Genomic DNA, 18,452 nt, shown 5'->3' with positions numbered 1-18,452 from the left:
TAGCAACAGCTTTGGTTGTGAGGGTGAATATTTACGAATGCTAGAAACCAAGTTTTAGGAGGCATTCTAACAACCTGGTAGAATTTTGCCCTATTTTTTGTGACAGGACCACATTGTGTGCTGAGGTGACTCATCAAAGTTTGAGTAGCTGCCATGGCTATGCCCCTTGAGTTTTGTACACAAGTCCATATTTGTGCAATTTTTCACAAAGTTCACAATTTTTCACACCAATATAAGTCATCTCCTTTTACTAAAGGATTTTTTTTTTTTTTTTTGAGTTTTATAGCTCCAAGTGTTTTTAGCCCCTCAAAAAAATTACTTCCTGTTTCATGGCGGTGACAAATCGCCATGGCAACCACATCACTGGTAGTTCATTAAACTTGGCAGTGATGATACCCCAATATTGTAACACAAATTGAATTTAAAAGATGTGGGGTATTTACATTTATTGTAGGATTTTTAGGTGATTTAACTAAAACACTACTTCATGCTGCCACATGGAGACGCTATGTTTAAAGAAAAATATTCCAGAGCCATTTGTTCAGGCATACATTTCCAATAAGTGCACAATATCTGGTTTAATTACAATGATGTTCAGGTGAGTTATGAGAGGTTGTTCTGGTGGGACAGCACTGCTAAAGTTGTAATTTAATGCGATGCCCCTTCCCGGACTTCAATCAAAGTTCAATTATATTGAGTGCTGGCATGTTGATATGTTCAAGTATGCACTTTAACCAAGTTTGATAGATTTAGATTGGTTTTGCCAAAGTATATTTCCATTACAGCAAAATCCTATTTTTTGGAAAGATAGCTATGACCACGCTTTTTGACTAATAAGAAAGTTCCAAAGTTTCAAATAACTTTTGACATCTCTTCTTGCTGTACAACAAAGATCAAGTTGTTCAGATGAACGCCCTTACACACGTTAATTAAGAAACTTGTAGGGAGTGCCATTGAGCCAATAGGCCCTCACCAACCAACAAAATATCATATCAATCATCTCAGCATTCTAATAAGATTTTTTTTTCTGCTAAGTTTCATTGCTTTACAAGTATCATAAGCCCCCAGAAAATTCAACTTCCATTTTTCATGGCAAACAAAAAATCCCCAGGGCCACGCCTTCTAACGTAAACTTTTGACCCTTGCATACGTGTAAGGTATACATACGCCTTGGAATTTCTGCATGATTTGATCAACCATGTTGGGAATGGCCACATCCTCTGGCAAAAAGTCAAAGATTTTTGCATAGACATAAATCCACTTCTTTAGGCTTTCTTAACACAAACTTGAATTGGATATCTTCAAAGGATTTTTAACAGCAGTTTGCACCATGAATCTTGACATTTTCTGTCACCACTAGGAGGTGCAACGATCTATAAAAATGATAACCATGTGACTGTGTGCAGACATAGACACTCTGTAAACACAGGAAGATTGAGCCCAATTGGACAATGCACAGCAGAGTTATAAACAACGTCCTGTTTGCCAAAAATATTTAAATTTGAGAGCTCGCCACAGCCACACCTTTTGACATTGGAACAGGTCTTAAGGATCCTTTCATTATCAATGTCTCATCTAGCTCTGTGCCAAGGTACAAGTCAATCGGACCAAATACCTTGGACAAGGAACATCAAGTTTCACCCCGGAAAAGGCCCAAACACCTAAGTTTTGGACAAATTTTTCAAAATTGTGGATTTCCTGTTGGAGATAGAAACATGGTCCTGTTGGGTTTTTGTAGATCTCTCCAAGATGCATCTACACACAAAATTTCATGAATCTCACTAAAACTGCCTTTTGACAATGTTCCGTAAAAGCAAGAAAGTTGGCGGTTTTGATGCAATGCCTGGGCACCAATTTTAGAACCTGCCAATTTTCATGCAAATTGGTGCATGTCTTATGCCCCCTAAATGGGCGAGAGTGTTCACAAAAACAAAAGCGCCAATGAAAAAAATAGAGTTTTTGCACTGTCGAAGCTCAGACCTGAAAAAGACACAAAATATTGTAATGAAATTTTGGAAACAAAAATGCTCAGTAATTTCAGCTTCAAACATAACTTTAAAAGAAGACTCTAAATTAAATTTGAAAATAGACATTTTCAATGTTCAAGGGCCACTTTGATGGTAATAAAGTGTTTGCCATAACATCACATGAAAAAAAAAAAAACATTTGTAAAAAGTTTTATTTTAAATATTTACCCCTGAAAAAGTTGTAGTTGTTAAAAAGTTGTTAAAAAGTGCAGCATTACCTAATGAGATGTACTGCAGCAGAAACAAAGGCACCATCAAATGCTAATTAAAGCAGAGTAGCTTTTCCTGAAGTGTATAAAACCCAATTTGTGTTCATGAACACTTGCCACTTTTAATTAATTAAGGCCTTTTATTTATTTAGAAAAAAAAAAAAAACATTCCTGGTAGGTTTTTTTTTAATCAAGTGCATACCTGTAATGCACTTTTGTTTTTTTTGGCAAGTTTTTTTTTCTTTTTTTTTTTTTTTTTTTTTTTTTTACTCTTTTTTTGGGCACTTTCTTCCTAATTTTTTTTTAACACTTTTCACCCATTTTTTGACACCATTTGGCCACTTTCAGCTCATTTTTGACACTTTTTTCTTGCCTTTTTATCCCATTTTTCATCCATTATGTCCCTTTAAGACAGTTTTTTTGTTGTTTTCTTTTAGGCACTTTTAGCCCATTTTTGCTGCTTTGCCACTTTTAATTAACCTGACATGCCATACACATTATTTGGGAAAGGGTCAGCAGCAAAATGGCTAAGGCTGACTCTGAAACGCGCCGCTCCAGACACACTTCCAGTGAGAGGTTGCTGACCTTTTGGGCTACAACAAAGCAAAAACCGTTTCTGTCTATCAGTTGGCGCAGACTTTGTATGTGTGAATTGCAGGTTCAGTGCGGTCAACATCAGTGTTAACAGTCATTCTGTCATTTCTGCAGTTAATGCTGTCAATAACTGCGAACTCACTGATGAGTTCAGGTACCTGGACTTCACGGAGGCAACTGTCCGGAGTACAGTTGAGGCCTCCACATCGTCCACTATTAGCTGATAATTGGACACCTCGTCGGGCATTAACCATTACATAACTGCAACTGTGAGCGTAAACTTGAGGCTGTCTGCAGAAGCACCTACATTACCAAAGTTAAAGTATAGATTTTTACAGCAGAAATGAACATGAAATCTCCACTTTGGTCTGACTAGGTGATGCCTTCATGGACACACAAGGGTTTTTTTTCTGTTTATTTAAATACAAATATTGATTTATGCATAATTAAGAGTGTGGCTGATTTAGCAGATAAAACCACACACTGGCACAAAGTAGCTGTTTGTCAGGAGGCTTAAGACCCGCTTCAGGTCCCCAAATTGTCTTCTTACTTTCAGACAGTATTTTTGATATGGTGGCCACAGCAGATTGGACTCAAAACCCCTGTCAGTAACTAAAAGGCTGTTGTCACTCATGCTTCATCCAACAATTTTTAATATCTATGGTGTATCTGTGGCAACAGTTCTGACTGATTGACAATCAGTCAACATGTTTTGACCTTGGGGGCTTTTGATGAGTTTGGATGGTAGCATGACATTAGTGATGGGAAATGTGGCTCTTTGTAGTGATCCGGATCAACTGGCACATGTAAACAGGAAGAGTCAGCTCAAAAAACTGTGGAAAGGAACTCTTCATGGAGTCAAAAGAGTTTGTTTGAGGTGCTCTTTGGAAATGGGGGTCTTGGGGTTTATGAGCAAAAAAATTAAAACAACAACAACTTTAAAACCCCCAAAGGAAATGTGCTTGACACCCTGATGAAGGCTTGATGCCGAAACTCGGCAAACTTTTTTTTAAGTCAATTTGTGACCATGCCATGAAAATAAAGGCCTTTTCATGTTTGATGTTTGCTTGGAGCTTTATCTTGCTTTTTCAAGGGGAGCCAGCTCCTTTGGCTCTGAAATTATGATCATTTGGCACCATTTTGACCTAATTAGATTTGCCAAATTAAGCTTTAGTGGCAAGACTGGGAACTGATCCCATACCAGTTCGCTGAGGACCATGGGTGCCTGCTCTACCCACTGAGCCAAACTGGTGCCCAAATTTAGCAACATTCTGACAAAACATTAACATGCGTGATTGTATAGCACTCCAATTGTACTTAATTTTATTTAATGAATGAAAATCTCATTTTAAGTATTCTCTGAAATGTCTCATTGACTTGTGGACCACATGAACCTGCTTACCAGCTGGACCATATGACTACCCATGGTACTAAATATGAATGTTAGACCATCAAACATGAGTCCTTAGAGTCCTGTGTGCCTGTAAAAATAACAAACAGCTCCCAAAAGGGATCCAGCTTTTTGACCTGCTTGTTTACAAATGACACATATGATGCATCCATTCACAGCTATAAAATGAGGTTCCTTTGCTTATAAATATGCTAGAAACATTGGCAGCAATGTTCAGTGCTCAACTGTTTTTTTCTCATTAGCTAAGACAATTCAGTACATGATATTGGAATAAATCTGTCCAGAAAACCTCGTATAAGGTAGCTGAATCCTCCTCTAAAAGCTGGAATTGCTACTAAAAATAGAAATCAATAAAAAGCTGAAGGATATTTGAAATGTTAAAGCTTTTATCTGACTTCTTCCTTCGTAATACAATAAACTTATCAGTGTTTTCAGATGAGGTCGTATACTTGAGAATTGCTGCAGCACACTCTGCTCTCCCTGGATATTTGGTATTGCCCTGCATTTTTTATGTCGATGCTCGGGCATCACAATGCTGCTGCTCTGCCAATAAAAACTGAAACAGAGAGAGAGAGAGAGAGAGGGAGGAAGGGAGAGAGAGAGAGAGAGAGAGAGGTGGTCCCTCACAGAGAGAGAGTCGTCGTGGGAGCGGTCTGCTCCTCCTCATCACACTCCTTCTATCCCTCCGTGCTGGAGGAGCGAGGAGGAATCTCACCTCTGTTTTGTGTGCTTATTTCACCGCGGACGCACGGATAATACCTCACCACGGCTGGGAAGATGGTTTTTCTGTTGCATGTGGTTACCCTTTATTCTCTGAGCGTCTTCAGCGGAGCCTCAGCCGCTGCTCACTGTAAGTATTTCACCTAAACTCACCTGTAAGCTCTGCTTCTTTCCTCTCAACGCTGCTGTATCAAATCAGACTGACGCTGCTCAAAGCGGCCAAGTTTTTACGCACGGCTGCCGTCGCTTTGTAGCAGAGGGACCATCGTGGCTTTGAAGGATTTATCCGCGCTGCTTTCGCCGTTTTCAGCCTACTTTAAGGAGTACTTTTATGGTTGATTTCCGTGTGTATGATGCGGGAGAACAAGTTGTAGATATGTCCTCACTTGTGCGTCTCGCCGTAGAGCAGGTTGGACCGTGAGTGCGCGTTGAAGGTCAAGCAAACAGGTTCATTTGTGTCCATTCATGAGTCAAATGTGGAAACCGTGCGATGACTCTGCAGCCCAGGGTTATCCGACAGAATAGTACACACAGACACACCGTAGGGCTGGGCAAATATCGAGTTTTTAAGATTTATAGATACGTTTTCAAAGGAGACATAGGACAGGACTGTCGTTTTTTTTTTTTTTTTTTTTTTTTTTTTTGATGTTTCTAAGAAACATGTCGATGTCAATGCTCAGGAAAAGACTGCTGACAGTAAGAACCACCAACAGTAATATTGTCACAGACCATTAGATAATACATATTAGATGTTAAGTCTTAATGGTGAGTAATAATTTTAGTTATTTCATTCAATTTCTGAGCATTATTGTTATGGATACAATATGTTTAACTGCTGATAGGCCACGGGAACAAAAAAAGGAACACACAGACACACACTATGGGGTCAGTTTTCATATTTAATCATCAGAATTTTCAGGATTTCAGAATTGTCCATATACTTACACACCATGTGATCAAAATGATCAAATCTCCATTATTCAAATGACTTTCAAAATGTACAGAAAGTTAATGATGTCATGTTTTCCCTAAAAAGAGAGACAGCACTTAATAAACTGCACATAAACATTGGCAACATTTTCATAAATAGAGGTTTTCAAAATGTTGTATACTTTTAAATACCATGTCTTTCAGAGTGATCAAATCTCAGTGAAGTCAAGTAGAAGGAACTGCCATAGAGCGATGCTTTTCCTTGCTGATTACGGTTCTACACACTTTTTAAAAAGTTAAGATTTTGCCACTGTAGACATTTTATAGTTTTAGTGTGATTTTTGATGACTGAAACAAACAAATTTCCCAATATTGGGTGTCCTGGATTTCCACATTATTTTCTATTCTTTTCTATTATTTCATTTTGTGGAATCAAATAGCCAGCAACAATTTTAACTTATACTTTTTACTAATTAAATAATATAAATAAGTAATAATAAGTAATAAGTAAATAAGTAAATGATAACTCTGCATTTGAAATAAAGCAAGGATGGGCAACTGGTGGCCCAGTCTAAATTGCATAAATACATTGACGACATTTTGAAAAGTGGGTGGAACTTCCAAGTAGTAAGGCTTTCCTTTGTTTCTTGCAGCTCCACCTACTTTTCCACATGTCTGCAGAGTTTGAAGAATTTTGGCTGCCTTGGACTTCAGTTTTTTTGTTGCTGTGAAATAAAAGAGCCTTCAATACCATTTTTACTTATAATTACTAATGTTTCCTAAATTAGATTAGAGAAAGAAAATATAAGCCCTAATTTTGTGTAAACAGAGATTTGCAACTGGTGACACTGTCTACACTGATGAAATATGTTGGCAACATTTTGAGAAGTAGCTGGTACTGCTAAATAGTAAGGGTTTTGCTTGCTCATCACCAATGCAACCCACTTTTCTAAATGTTGTAAACATATTTGTGCAAATTTAGTTTTGTTATTTTGCCTGCAGTTTTTCATGACTGGAGAAATTAATTGCCCAATAATTGGGTGTCCATGACTTTTGCTTTTGTTTCTGTCGAATCAAATAGTCAGCAATTGGATTTTTACTTATAAAAAATGTTCCTAAATTAAATTAAATTAAATTACATTAAATTAAATTCATGATCATCCCAGTTTAGACTTAATCAGTTGCGTCCATATTGCGTTATTATGTTGGAAACATTGGTGGGTGGAACTGCCAGTTACTGACAGTAGTTCTAGCTCCTCTTTAGATCAATCCACCTTTCCAGTCACTGTCAACATATTTGCACAGTTAAGGTATCTTATAAGAGTTTGCCTACAATGTTTGGTAATGAAGAGAACAATTTAATGTCTAAGACTTATATTTTTGTTGCTGTGGAAAGAAAAACCCAGCTATCAAATTTTGTCACTGTCTAAATTGCTCAAATATACTGGCAACATTTTTTAAAGTTTGGCAAGGGTTTTCTTTGCTCCTCACCAGATGAACCAACTCTAAATGTCAACATATTTCTGCAGTTAAGGTATTGTATAGAAGTTTGCTTTCAGCTTTAGATGTTTTAAGAAACTAAATTGCTCAATATCACAGGCATAAATTCAGTTTTGATGCATAAAAATTCTCAGATAAAATAACAAAATGAATGATGACTCCCCATTTAAGCTAAACCGGAGATAGGTACCACTGTCTAACTTGCACAAGTGCATTGGCACTGGATATGACCCAAAAATGACTTTTCTATGAAAGAAAAATTGTGAACATGAAGAAAAGATGACTAAAACTGTGTGGAGATCCAAATACAACACTGTGCACAAACCTGAATATGAAGTGACAATATTTCTGTATAATCTCTGTTTTTTTTTCTTTATAAGAAATGTTATTGACTGATGCTGTTTATATAAAACTTTTTTTATGAAGAAAAACTTAAGTGTATCGAAATGTTTAATGAATATACGTTAATGAGTAGTAAACACTAAGTCTCTTATATTGAAAAGGTAGCTTAAACTTGCACCTGTGTTGATCTCATTAAACCTTGCATTTTAACTAGCTGTACAGCTTTAAAATAGGAATAGTAGAGTGATTGATTAAAATGAAAGCTTCATTTTTGCCCCAGAGTTAGTGATCTGAAAGTAACTGGCTTTTTATACCAATATACCCCTTTAGCTACATGGACCTCTTGGTAAACAAGTTGCCCATTCCTGGTCTTAAAATTTCAAACACATTATCTTTTGGTCAATAATCATATTACTGTTGTCATTTTTATTGTAACCAGTCTATTTACCAAACACTAGCCCTGGACTCCATCTTTTCATCGCAGTTTATCTCATTCCTTGCCAGTTCAACCCACTTTCCCAAATATTGCCAGTGTATTTGTGCAATTCAGATGGTTCTCTCCCTTGTGGTTAAAGATATGACTGAAGATCAGCAGGCTTTTTTTTTTTTTTTTTTTTTTTTGATACCAGAGATCGCTAAACAATGAGGATCTGATCACTGTGAAACATATGGTGTTTAAGAGTGTGCAATTTATTTATCTCTGCAGGAGTTTGTCTGCAATAATTAAAAATCACCATTGTGTGTGTAGGGCTTGTATTTTTGTTGTTATGGTATCAAACAGGTTTCAGTCATGTTTTATCATTCTGGTATTGTGAAAACCATTGTTATTCTGTTGCAGAGCCAATAGAGATATATATCATCTATTGCCATTCAGCTAAACAATTCTGAGATGTGATTTTTGTTCTTCAGCCCTCGCTCCTTCAGGCTTCATGTGATGTTTTTAAGGAGTCAGTGTGTGCTGAAAGGAGAGCACAAACTGCTGACTGGTCACAGCTGTATTAGTGTGTGTACAGGCTGCTGCCGCTGCTGCTGCTGTTATCGTGAAAATAGCAGACAGACACTCACACAGGCTGCTGGAGCCTCCACTAAACACAGATTGCTTTTCCCCACGGGGGAAGGGGAAGGAAAGAAGGGGTTTCATTTTTAAAATTGAAGACGTACAGTTTGAGATTTGTGTTTAATTGCATGAGTGGATCCAATTTGATGTGAGGATTAGAGGAGTTTTCGGGAAGCGCCAGTCATTTAAGGCATTTCTCAAGGAAATACGATAGAAAAAAATCACTGTTGTCAGCGTCTGAAATGTGAGGGCTACGGCTTTTTACTGGTCTGTGTGAAATTGATCCTGAAGGGTTATGAATATTGTCACATGGCAAAAGATCCTTATGATGCTTTTTTTTTGGTCATTTTATGGACACAATTTGTAATAAAAATTGAGGCTGCACCAAGGGATTTATTGCAAGACTGTGTTGCTGTTGAGAATAAGGGAAATGCATGTGTTTGTTTGACGCTCAGAAAAAAGTAATTATGAACCATGTAATTAATTTTTAAAAAGTGCTGCAATCCTAAAGGTAGCTTTATCTCTACCATCATTTTAAAGGGAGTTGATTACAATGAAATATGTTTTTCTAAGCAATTTATATTTATATATTGACTGATTTAGCAAATCTTACTGAAATCTCAGGAGCAGGAACAATGACGGAAGCTATAATCAAGTTAAAACCATGCAAACCCACCCAAAGACAAGCCCTGTATGAGCAGGAGTTCACAAACTCTTCAGCCCGTGACCCCCAGAAATAACAGCAGCAGAGACCAGGGACCCCCACCATTCATGTAGGTGGTTAAAGTAAACAGCGTTGCACAAAGCAGTTTTTTGTGCATATTACTTTTTATTTAAACACCAATCTCACTTGATAGTTATTGTTTTTATGTTACATTGTACTCATTTTAAGGATATTTTTACAGTATAAAATGCTACTTTAAGTCCTTTAAATTTTGCTTTGGTCTTTTGAAACGCATCCCATGTCCCCCTCAGTGTCTTGCAGGGGTCCTGATCCCCACTTTGGGAACTACTGATGTAGAGCCTCGATCATTAAAAGGGATTTTTCCGTGATGCACATGCTATTGGTTCATTGGTGGTGTAAGCATTAGAAAGATATTTGAGTTAAACTTAAAAGCACCACAAGCTGCAGATGAATTGCTTTTAATACAATCTCTTTATTTACTTTTCTGTTTGAATTTGATTTCAAGCCTCTTGTTTAACTAGGAGTATTCCCACTTAGACTCATAAATCTCTGACAAAGAAGTTCGGAACTAAGTATAACAGCACAAGAAATTCCTTAAGAATAGCAAAAAATAAACTTTAACAAGTAAAGATTATATTAATGTTCAAATTAGCAGCATTCAGCAGAAAAAACTGCCTACTCTGGTTAAATGATCTCTAATTCTGCTTTTAAACTCTAACAAACTGACACAATACTCAATTTTAAGGTGACTCTAACTAAGTAAGATAGTAGTATTTAGTCTAGAGCTCTTTCCAAATATTGTAAACAGTATAATACACCGTGCATACAAAAAGGATGATCGACATCAACAGGTGTCTAACTGGCCTTAAAAGCCACCAACAGATTTTGCAGAGGGCAAAGTCAAGGGCAGATTATTCCATAGTTTTGGAGCTATGGCTTAGAAGGCTCTATCACCTCAAGTCTTTAGGAACCACCAGACTCTTGCTCAGACCAAGAGCAGCTCTTTTAAAGACTGAGTGAGTTCAAGGAACTCCAGACATGAAGAACCCACTGGACTGAAGGTGACGGCTGCTAGAGAACATAAATAGGACGGCAGTTCACAATGTGAATCAGGAGAGACAAATGATTCGAGCTAACATTTTTTTACATAGATGTAATCTCAAACACTACACACTTATTTTACTGGGATGTAATACAGAATTATCCTCAGTCTCTTTGATGCTTGTACCCTACAGTGGCATAGAGTGTTTGAACGGTTCTACCCTGTGCTGCTAGATCAACCCCAGGTGGAGTTCAGACATCGCTGGTGGCTGATGATGTCATCTGAGGCTGATGATGTAAACAGCTGATGATAACATGACAACAAGAGAGCATGCTTGAAGTTTTACTTTAAATAGTGTGAATGAACTAATAAACAGCATGCAGAATATAGTTTTACAAGACATATGTACCAATGTTCCATCTTTTTGTTGTTTCATTGTCATTTTGTTCTTTTTGAGGTTTCATTTGATTGTGTTTTCACTCACCAGGTTTTATTCTCAAATCAGTTTGTACATAAAAGCCGTGAAACAATATATGGGGGGAAACATCCCTGAAATATCCCCTTCAAAAAAGTTTTTTTTTTTAATGCTTGAAAGAGTTGGAAAAGTTGATAAAAGGAAAATGCAACTTTTTGCAGTGGAAACACTTTTAACTCACAATGATGACGTCTCTGGATTTAACTCAAAAAAGAACAAAAGGATGTTACAAGAACTCTCTGAAGAGCACAGAAGCTTAGGAAAAGTTGTTCGAAGCTGTCAATATTTCCTTTTTTTTTGGCTCGATAGACCTTTATTCATAGAGGACAGGGGATAAAGCTAGGAGAACTGAAAGTGGAGGATGAGGTAAGCAAGGAGCCATAGGCCAGACTTGAACCCTGGCTGCCCATGTACATGGGGCAAAACTAGCCACAAGACTCTCTGCTCCCCATACTCCATTTATGCAGGTAAATCCTCTGTTTTCTTTATCTCTTTAGCATCCCAGTTATAGACTTTGGACAGTAATGCAGTGCAACTTCCAGCCTTTTTTTTTTTTTTTGGTCTGTTTCATGAGTAGTGCCACCAACTGCTCAGTCTGTAGACTCCTTTTTTCAACTTAGAGTAAATGATAGAAACTTGCATACATTTGCACATCTTTTACAGAATTTCAATAGATGTTTATAGTTCTAAGCCAATTAATCAGTTATCAAATTTAATCACAACTTTTGGCTTCCCACAACCATGGGGACAAGGTAATCGTGATAAAAGAAAATGTGCTGCATGCTGCGTTGTGCTTACATGTCAATGCCTGTCACCCAACTATATTCATTTTTTGCTTTTTTTCAGAGCTGAAGTCATTGAGTGAAAGTGTTTCCTAATCTTAAACCCTACACCAATCAAATGAATCATGATAAAGATTTTTGCAATAATCAAGCAGCCCAAACAGGTTAGTTTACATATCGTGATACATTTGAATACACATGTTACAGAAACCCATCAAACTGTGATGCTCTCTGTGTCAGGTTTACTAGAACAGCTTCCATAGACTATTTGAAAGCATGGGCAGCGTCACTGGAATAGCACAAGTTATTCAACTTTAAATAGCCTGACACTTCTTGTAATTTACAACAACATGGTTACTATCAGCTCTTTGTCCACTTAAGTTTGTGGAGTTTAAGAATTTGGAAATATTGGAATATCGGTTAAAATGCAATATTGTGCATCCCTAATCTCAGCATCTTGTCTTAACAGTCAGTTCAAACATTTATAAACATTTAGCTGCACTATATCAACTTGTGCATGAAGAATGCATTTAAAAAATGAATAAAATTAAATTAAATTAAAGACAATTCTCCTTTCCCACCAAACATTTCTAGCAGATTACCTTGTAGTCCGTAAGTAACCATCATACTGAGTACTTCTCACAATTGACAATCATTTTTTTAACCAGTTGTAAGGTTTGGCATGCATTTTTATTTTCAAACCAACATCATCATAAGGATATTTGCAGACATGCTTTTGTCTTACCATCTGTATCTTTAAAAATGCCTTACATTTCCTGGCTACAATGCCACATGATTTAATCTAAATAAAACAATACAGTTGTATGCCATTTAAACAGATTGCAGGTCTTCTATTTACAATTTTTGGCTGCAGAATCAAGAAATTACCCATGCTGGATGCCTAGAACATCTATTTTTGTTGCCTGGGCATCAAAACAGGCAAATTATTATTTCATTTTTATAGAATCATATCAAAATGTAACATTTTGGGCTTGGGACATCCATATTTCAGATACAGATACATAAAAGAGGTTCCAAAGCCCAGTCTGTCAGTGTGAGAGTGGATTTTACACGAGGTCAAAATATTCAGACCTTTTGTATATCAGTCTGTTTTGCTCTTTTCTTTTTCTGATTAATATTTCAGTTAAGTTTCACACACTGCTGGTAAACTTTAGCAGGAAGAAAACTCAGGACTTTCAAAGTAAGATAGCATAAATTTTGTATATTTGTCCTGATAAATAAATGAGCGAGGAAGCTTGAGTTACCTTGGCTTTACAAAAAAGGAATCCAGACAAACTGAACCTTGTTGTTGATAGATTTCCAAATGTATCTACATACAGGTAATCGTTGGATTGTCTGCAGTGGCTGATTTAATTTAACCGATGATACTCCTGCTCCCCTGAGGACTGACCTTTGCATTTTGGACTCTCTAGGATTGCTGCTCCTAGCCTAAATGTCATCTCTGCTTACACATGCACATGTATAACCCATCATGTAATTTAAAATTCTGATATTAGGATGAGAATCAGATGTTCTTCTATTGAGTGAAGCTTTGCCTGCTCCCAATTATTCCAATTACCCCATGACTTCTCCTTGAAGCTGCACCCTTAGGGCATTGTTTGAATTTTTAGCTCTGCTTTGAGCAAAATCATCATTATAGTGTTTTCTTTCTTGCTGTATTTTGGGGTTTTAGAGTGAAAAACAAAGAAGACGCAAGTTTTTAGACTTAGATATGTAAATATTAAATCCTAAGAGTGAATAAATCATAGGGTCTTAGTGTTTACCTTCACTCTCTCAGGGTGATTTTGACACCGGGCACGTGTTTGGGTTTAAGCACTTTATGTTCAGGTGAGGAACTGAGCCAAACTGACAGCTGCATTACTCTTTCATGACAGTTGTGGGGTTCTTGGATGTGTGCAGTGATCAGCTCTGACACGCTGAGCTCTGATGAAATGCTGAGATGCTCCTGGAGGTCAAAGAGCTGCTCTCGTATTTACCGCTCAGAAGCAGAAGGAGTCGAGAGGAGATGTGTCATGGCTGGTTCATGTGACCTTTGGCAGACACTCATGGTTTTTCTCATTTCACAACAAAGAGACGTGGAGTACGTCACCAGATGCGTCAGACGCTTTATGTGTCACTTTACCGCAGCTGTTTCTGATAATGTATCCGTGTGACCTTTACAGTAATTGGCGACCAAGTGGCACCTGAAGAGCTATCCACAAATGTATTGAAACAACATTTTCTGCCTTTATTAATTATTCAGTGGGCAGAGCAAAAATGTAAAGTCCATTAGTGGAAATTTGGCCTGACAACAGCAAACCACAATTTGCACGCAAACAATAAAACCAAGAGAAACAAACAAAAAAAAAAAAATCAAACTGCACTACCATGTAATCATTTGCAGCTCAATGTCATTCTTTCTAGGTCATTTTATATCATAACTCAAAATACACCCCTTTGTAACTTTAAATGGAATCATTTAAAATAAGATGAAGCCCTTGATGATTCCTGGAAACTTAACTAAAGGTTGAACTGAATTAAATGTAATTTCTTCTATCTGTTTTAGGATTATTCTTGGGCCTCTATATTGTAAAGGAAGTGGATAGAATGGGAAAAAGATTACAAGAGAAATAAGAATAACATAGTAAAGGAATAAGGGTTTGTGTCAAACACCAGCTGTCCCATGTAAAGACTTGAGTCTTTGTGCATGGGACCCATGAATAACTACTAAAATAAACACTATAAGAACAAAAGTATTTGGGTGCCTGACCATTACACCAACAGAGACTGTAATGACATTGTATTCAAATATATGTTCTTTAATATGGAGCTGGCTCCTTTTTGTAGCTGCAACAACCTCCACTCTTCATGGAAGGCTTTTCCCAAAATTTTGAGGTTTTTTTAGGAATTTGTGTCCATTTGTTCTGTAGAGCATTCATGAGGTCATGCACAGATGTTGGACCAGAAGGCAGGGCTTGCAATCTCCATTCCACTTCATCCCAAAGGTGTTCGGTGGGGTTGAGGTCAGGGATCTGTGTGAGCCAATCAAGTTCTTCCACACTGAACTCATCAAACCATGTCTTTATAGTTCTTACTTTGTGAACTGGGGAACAGTCATGTTGGAATAGAAAAGGTTCTTTCCCAAACTGTTGCAACAAAGTTGGAAGCATAGCATTGTCCAAAATCTGTTGGTATGCTGAACAGTGCAGGGCAATTTTGCAATTTTGCAGTGTAGAAATTTTGATTAAATCACAAAAGTCCTAATGCAATTTTCAAATCGCAGAACACGCAACGTTTCTTTGACCTGAAATTTGTTTTAAGATATATGTTTAATACATTTCTTGATGCAGTATGTTATGCTCCTGACATTGTGCAAACATTCAAGTGTCAATATTTGTTGAATGAATAAATGTTTTTCCTATTTTAAATGAGAAAGCGTAAAATCATCTTTCCCTTGAGTACAACCATTTATATTCCATTTGCAATGAGCCAAAATAATTGCTATTAGATATTTTTTTTTCAAAGCTTAATCTCACAAATATTTGTAAAAATAACTGAATATTAAATCTCAATTTCAATATTGGGGTCAAAAGCGCATTTAGATTATTTTCCCAAAGTGTTTAGCCCTAATGCTGAAGCATTAAGATTGTTCTCTCTGGAGATAAGGGGCCAAGCCCAAACCCTGAAAAACAGCCCCATGCCATTATCCCCCCTCCACTAAACTTCACAGTGGGCACAGTTTGCCACCGCTCCACTGTCCGGTGTTGGTGTGCTATAACTCCACCCGACACTTGGCATTGGACTCAGCCATGGAAACCCATTTTTGAAGCTTCCGCTCCGTAGCAGTTTTCACATTGCTAGTGGAAGTTCAGAGCTTTTCAGCTATGGAATCAGCATAGTGTTGGAGACTTTTATGCACCATGCACCTTCAGTCGTTGATCCTTCTTCCCACTTCATGACTGAGTAGCTGTTGTCCTGAAATGCTTCCAATATCACTTACAGTTGACTTTGGAATATCCAGCAGGGATGAAATATCACAACTGTCTTATTGCAAAGGTGCAATCCCTTGAAGTCACTGAGCTCTTCGAAACGACCCATCTAGTATCACAAATGTTTGCAAATAGAGTGTGCATGGATAGGTGTTTTATACACCTGTTGCAACAGGTCTGACTGAAACACCCGAATTCAGTAATTAACAGATGTGGCTAAATACATTTGTCCATATATGTATGACTTGCCTTGTTGCACATCTTAAAATGTGATTTCAATGGATCATTTCCTTAATTAGCACCCTTATTAAGTGCACTAAAAAGTTGTCATTACTCTAACAGCCCATCTTAGCATGAGCCACAAACGTGGGTGACAAAATTAGTTCAATTTAGTTGCTTCCTATTACTGTCTTAATAGCCGGTAAGTGATGCAGCGGGAAGCAGGGCCAATTTTACAACAATTTTATATTTTATTTCCCTTTTGTTGTTTGAATAAACATGGATGAAGAACAAGAAACAAGAGGGATTGACTTAGCACAGAGAGGGTCCTACAGAAATGTTATTTTAATTTTCTTTCCTTTTCCTCACTCAGCAGAGCTTGTTTTACTAAAATGGAGATAATCGTGTATTAATGATAGTCATAGCTGTGTTTCAAATGTTACACTTCAACTGAGGCAAAATAACTTAACTCACCGCTGTTAAATCCTTGTCAGTGCAATGCAACACAAGTCCATCTTGGAAATTAAAGCACTAGATGAGATTTTACAAAAGCAAAAGGGAAATTCACAGAGTAGCAAAGGATTTATTCCATGGATGCCTTGGCTCAAATGAGTCGCCAATTCTCCGGGATTTGATGTGATGCATGATACTTGTATGCAGTGAAGACATGCTTTTAAGCAACACCTTTTAAGTTTAGGAAAGAGTATGGGTAAAGGTTTGGGTTTTAAAGGGCAATATTTGGCCTGATTATTGATTGACAGGAATAAGACAGTTTTAAATTCTCCACATGTATGCCCTTTGACCTTCTTTATCAGTAGCCCATTCAATAAAATGGCCAATAATCCTCAAAAATCAATCTAATTTTTCCAGCCCCCATTCTTTGACCTCTTCAGCCATCAGAGCCAATTGGGAGGAGGTTTGATTTTAGTGATGTGTCAATACCATCACACCAGTGTGATAGAGAAAATAAGGCTTAGATATATTAGGGGTGTATACCTTTATTAGCAAGTCCATGTTGCTCATGATAGATTTCTGCATGGATTGCTGTTAAAGTGATTTCTGTTTGGTTAGGTTAGGTCCATAAGACTTGTTGGTTAAGTTTAGGAAAACATGGTTAATCTTATTAAAATCTGCCACTAAAGGGAAATTTGATTTCTTCATTTACAGTATATTCAATAACATGCACAATTAACCTTCACTTATTCCATTTTTTCATCCACTACACCTTGATCACACCAGTAATTGAAGCCCGTCGTGAAACAAACTCACTCCTCATCACTTCAAGGTTGTGAGCAGCAATATAAGTAAGCCTAGGTCTTATAGACTAGGAAGGTAGAGCCTTAATTAATCAAAGTCTTTCCTTGCCATTATTGCAAAGGGAGTCCTCATGATAAATGTAAAGATGGATTTTAACCTATGTTCACGTGGTCGTTATTCTGTTTGGTTGGGTATAGGCAACAAAACTAGTTAGTCTAGTTAATAAAAAGATAGGTTTAGTCATGATTTTCGTGTTAAAAAGTAGACAGACTTTAAATTGCAATGACTGCTTTGACTGCTTTGTTCAGGGTTAGAGATGCAAACTGCCTAGAAGCTAAGTTGCACCCCGTGGATGGGAGTTTGTCTTCCACGTAGGTAGCGTAGATTGAAATCCAACACATGGCTTCTTTCCTGCACTCTCTCTGTCTTTGATTTCATATACTATTCATGATCCAGACCCACAGAATAATGGCAAATTTCCCCCCAAATGAATCACTTTTAAAATAAAGGAAGGTTAGGGTTTGAAGGTTTGGGTTTCCTTGGTTTGGATAAGACCTTATCATAACATAAGATACATTTGACAGCCTTCTGACTGGTGTGTGATTGGATTTAAAACTTGGCATAGAGTGGTTGCAGTTTGGTTAGGTTTAGGCAACAAAACTAGCCGGTTAAGTTTAAAAAGGTTAGGGTTAAGGTGCAGATGATCTAGCAGTTAGCTTGCCTTCCATGTATGAGAGCTAGTCTTACCAGTAGTGGGTGACTAGTTACTTCCCACTCTCTCTCCCTGATTTCCCTCATTTTTCACTGCTTGGTTAGGATTAGGCTTTATTTTTTCATGAGTGAAATATGAAAGCTTTTTGATGCAGTGCTGTGTCAGCTCTTTTGACCTTCTTCATCAACAGTTAGTTTTATAAAATGTACAATAAACCCTGATAAAAAATTGCTATCTTTTAAAATCTTTAACACCATGATCACATTGATTTCACTCCATTTGAAGAAGGCTTGAGATTAATGATGTATTTTATCATAAGAAATCTGAAACAGAATAATTTCACATCACTTCAAAGCTTTAAAAACAGCAAGATGATTAACTTAGGTCTATATATACTGGGGTTTGATCCTTATTAATAAATCCAAATGTGCTCTATGTATTTTTATTTTTTTTACAGATTTCAAGCTGTGGTAGAGTGGTTGCAGTTTGGTCAGGTTTAGG

The 18,452-nt window shown here is 37.2% G+C and overlaps 1 protein-coding gene across 1 annotated transcript in view; it reads left to right on the top strand.

The window, feature by feature from the left end:
• Positions 1 to 4,939: 4,939 nt before the first annotated feature.
• cntnap5a (contactin associated protein family member 5a) overlaps positions 4,940 to 18,452 on the top strand; it is a 253,581-nt gene continuing 240,068 nt past the window's right edge. Inside the window, exon 1 of the mRNA XM_041807623.1 lies at positions 4,940 to 5,091. Within this exon, the coding sequence (XP_041663557.1) occupies positions 5,019 to 5,091 (73 nt within the window). The 5' untranslated portion in view covers positions 4,940 to 5,018. The remainder of the gene's footprint in view (positions 5,092 to 18,452) is intronic.

This window comes from Cheilinus undulatus, linkage group 15 (assembly GCF_018320785.1).
Source record: "Cheilinus undulatus linkage group 15, ASM1832078v1, whole genome shotgun sequence".
Classification (NCBI taxonomy): Eukaryota; Metazoa; Chordata; class Actinopteri; order Labriformes; family Labridae; genus Cheilinus; species Cheilinus undulatus.
This window is presented reverse-complemented; position numbering and strand designations above follow the sequence as displayed.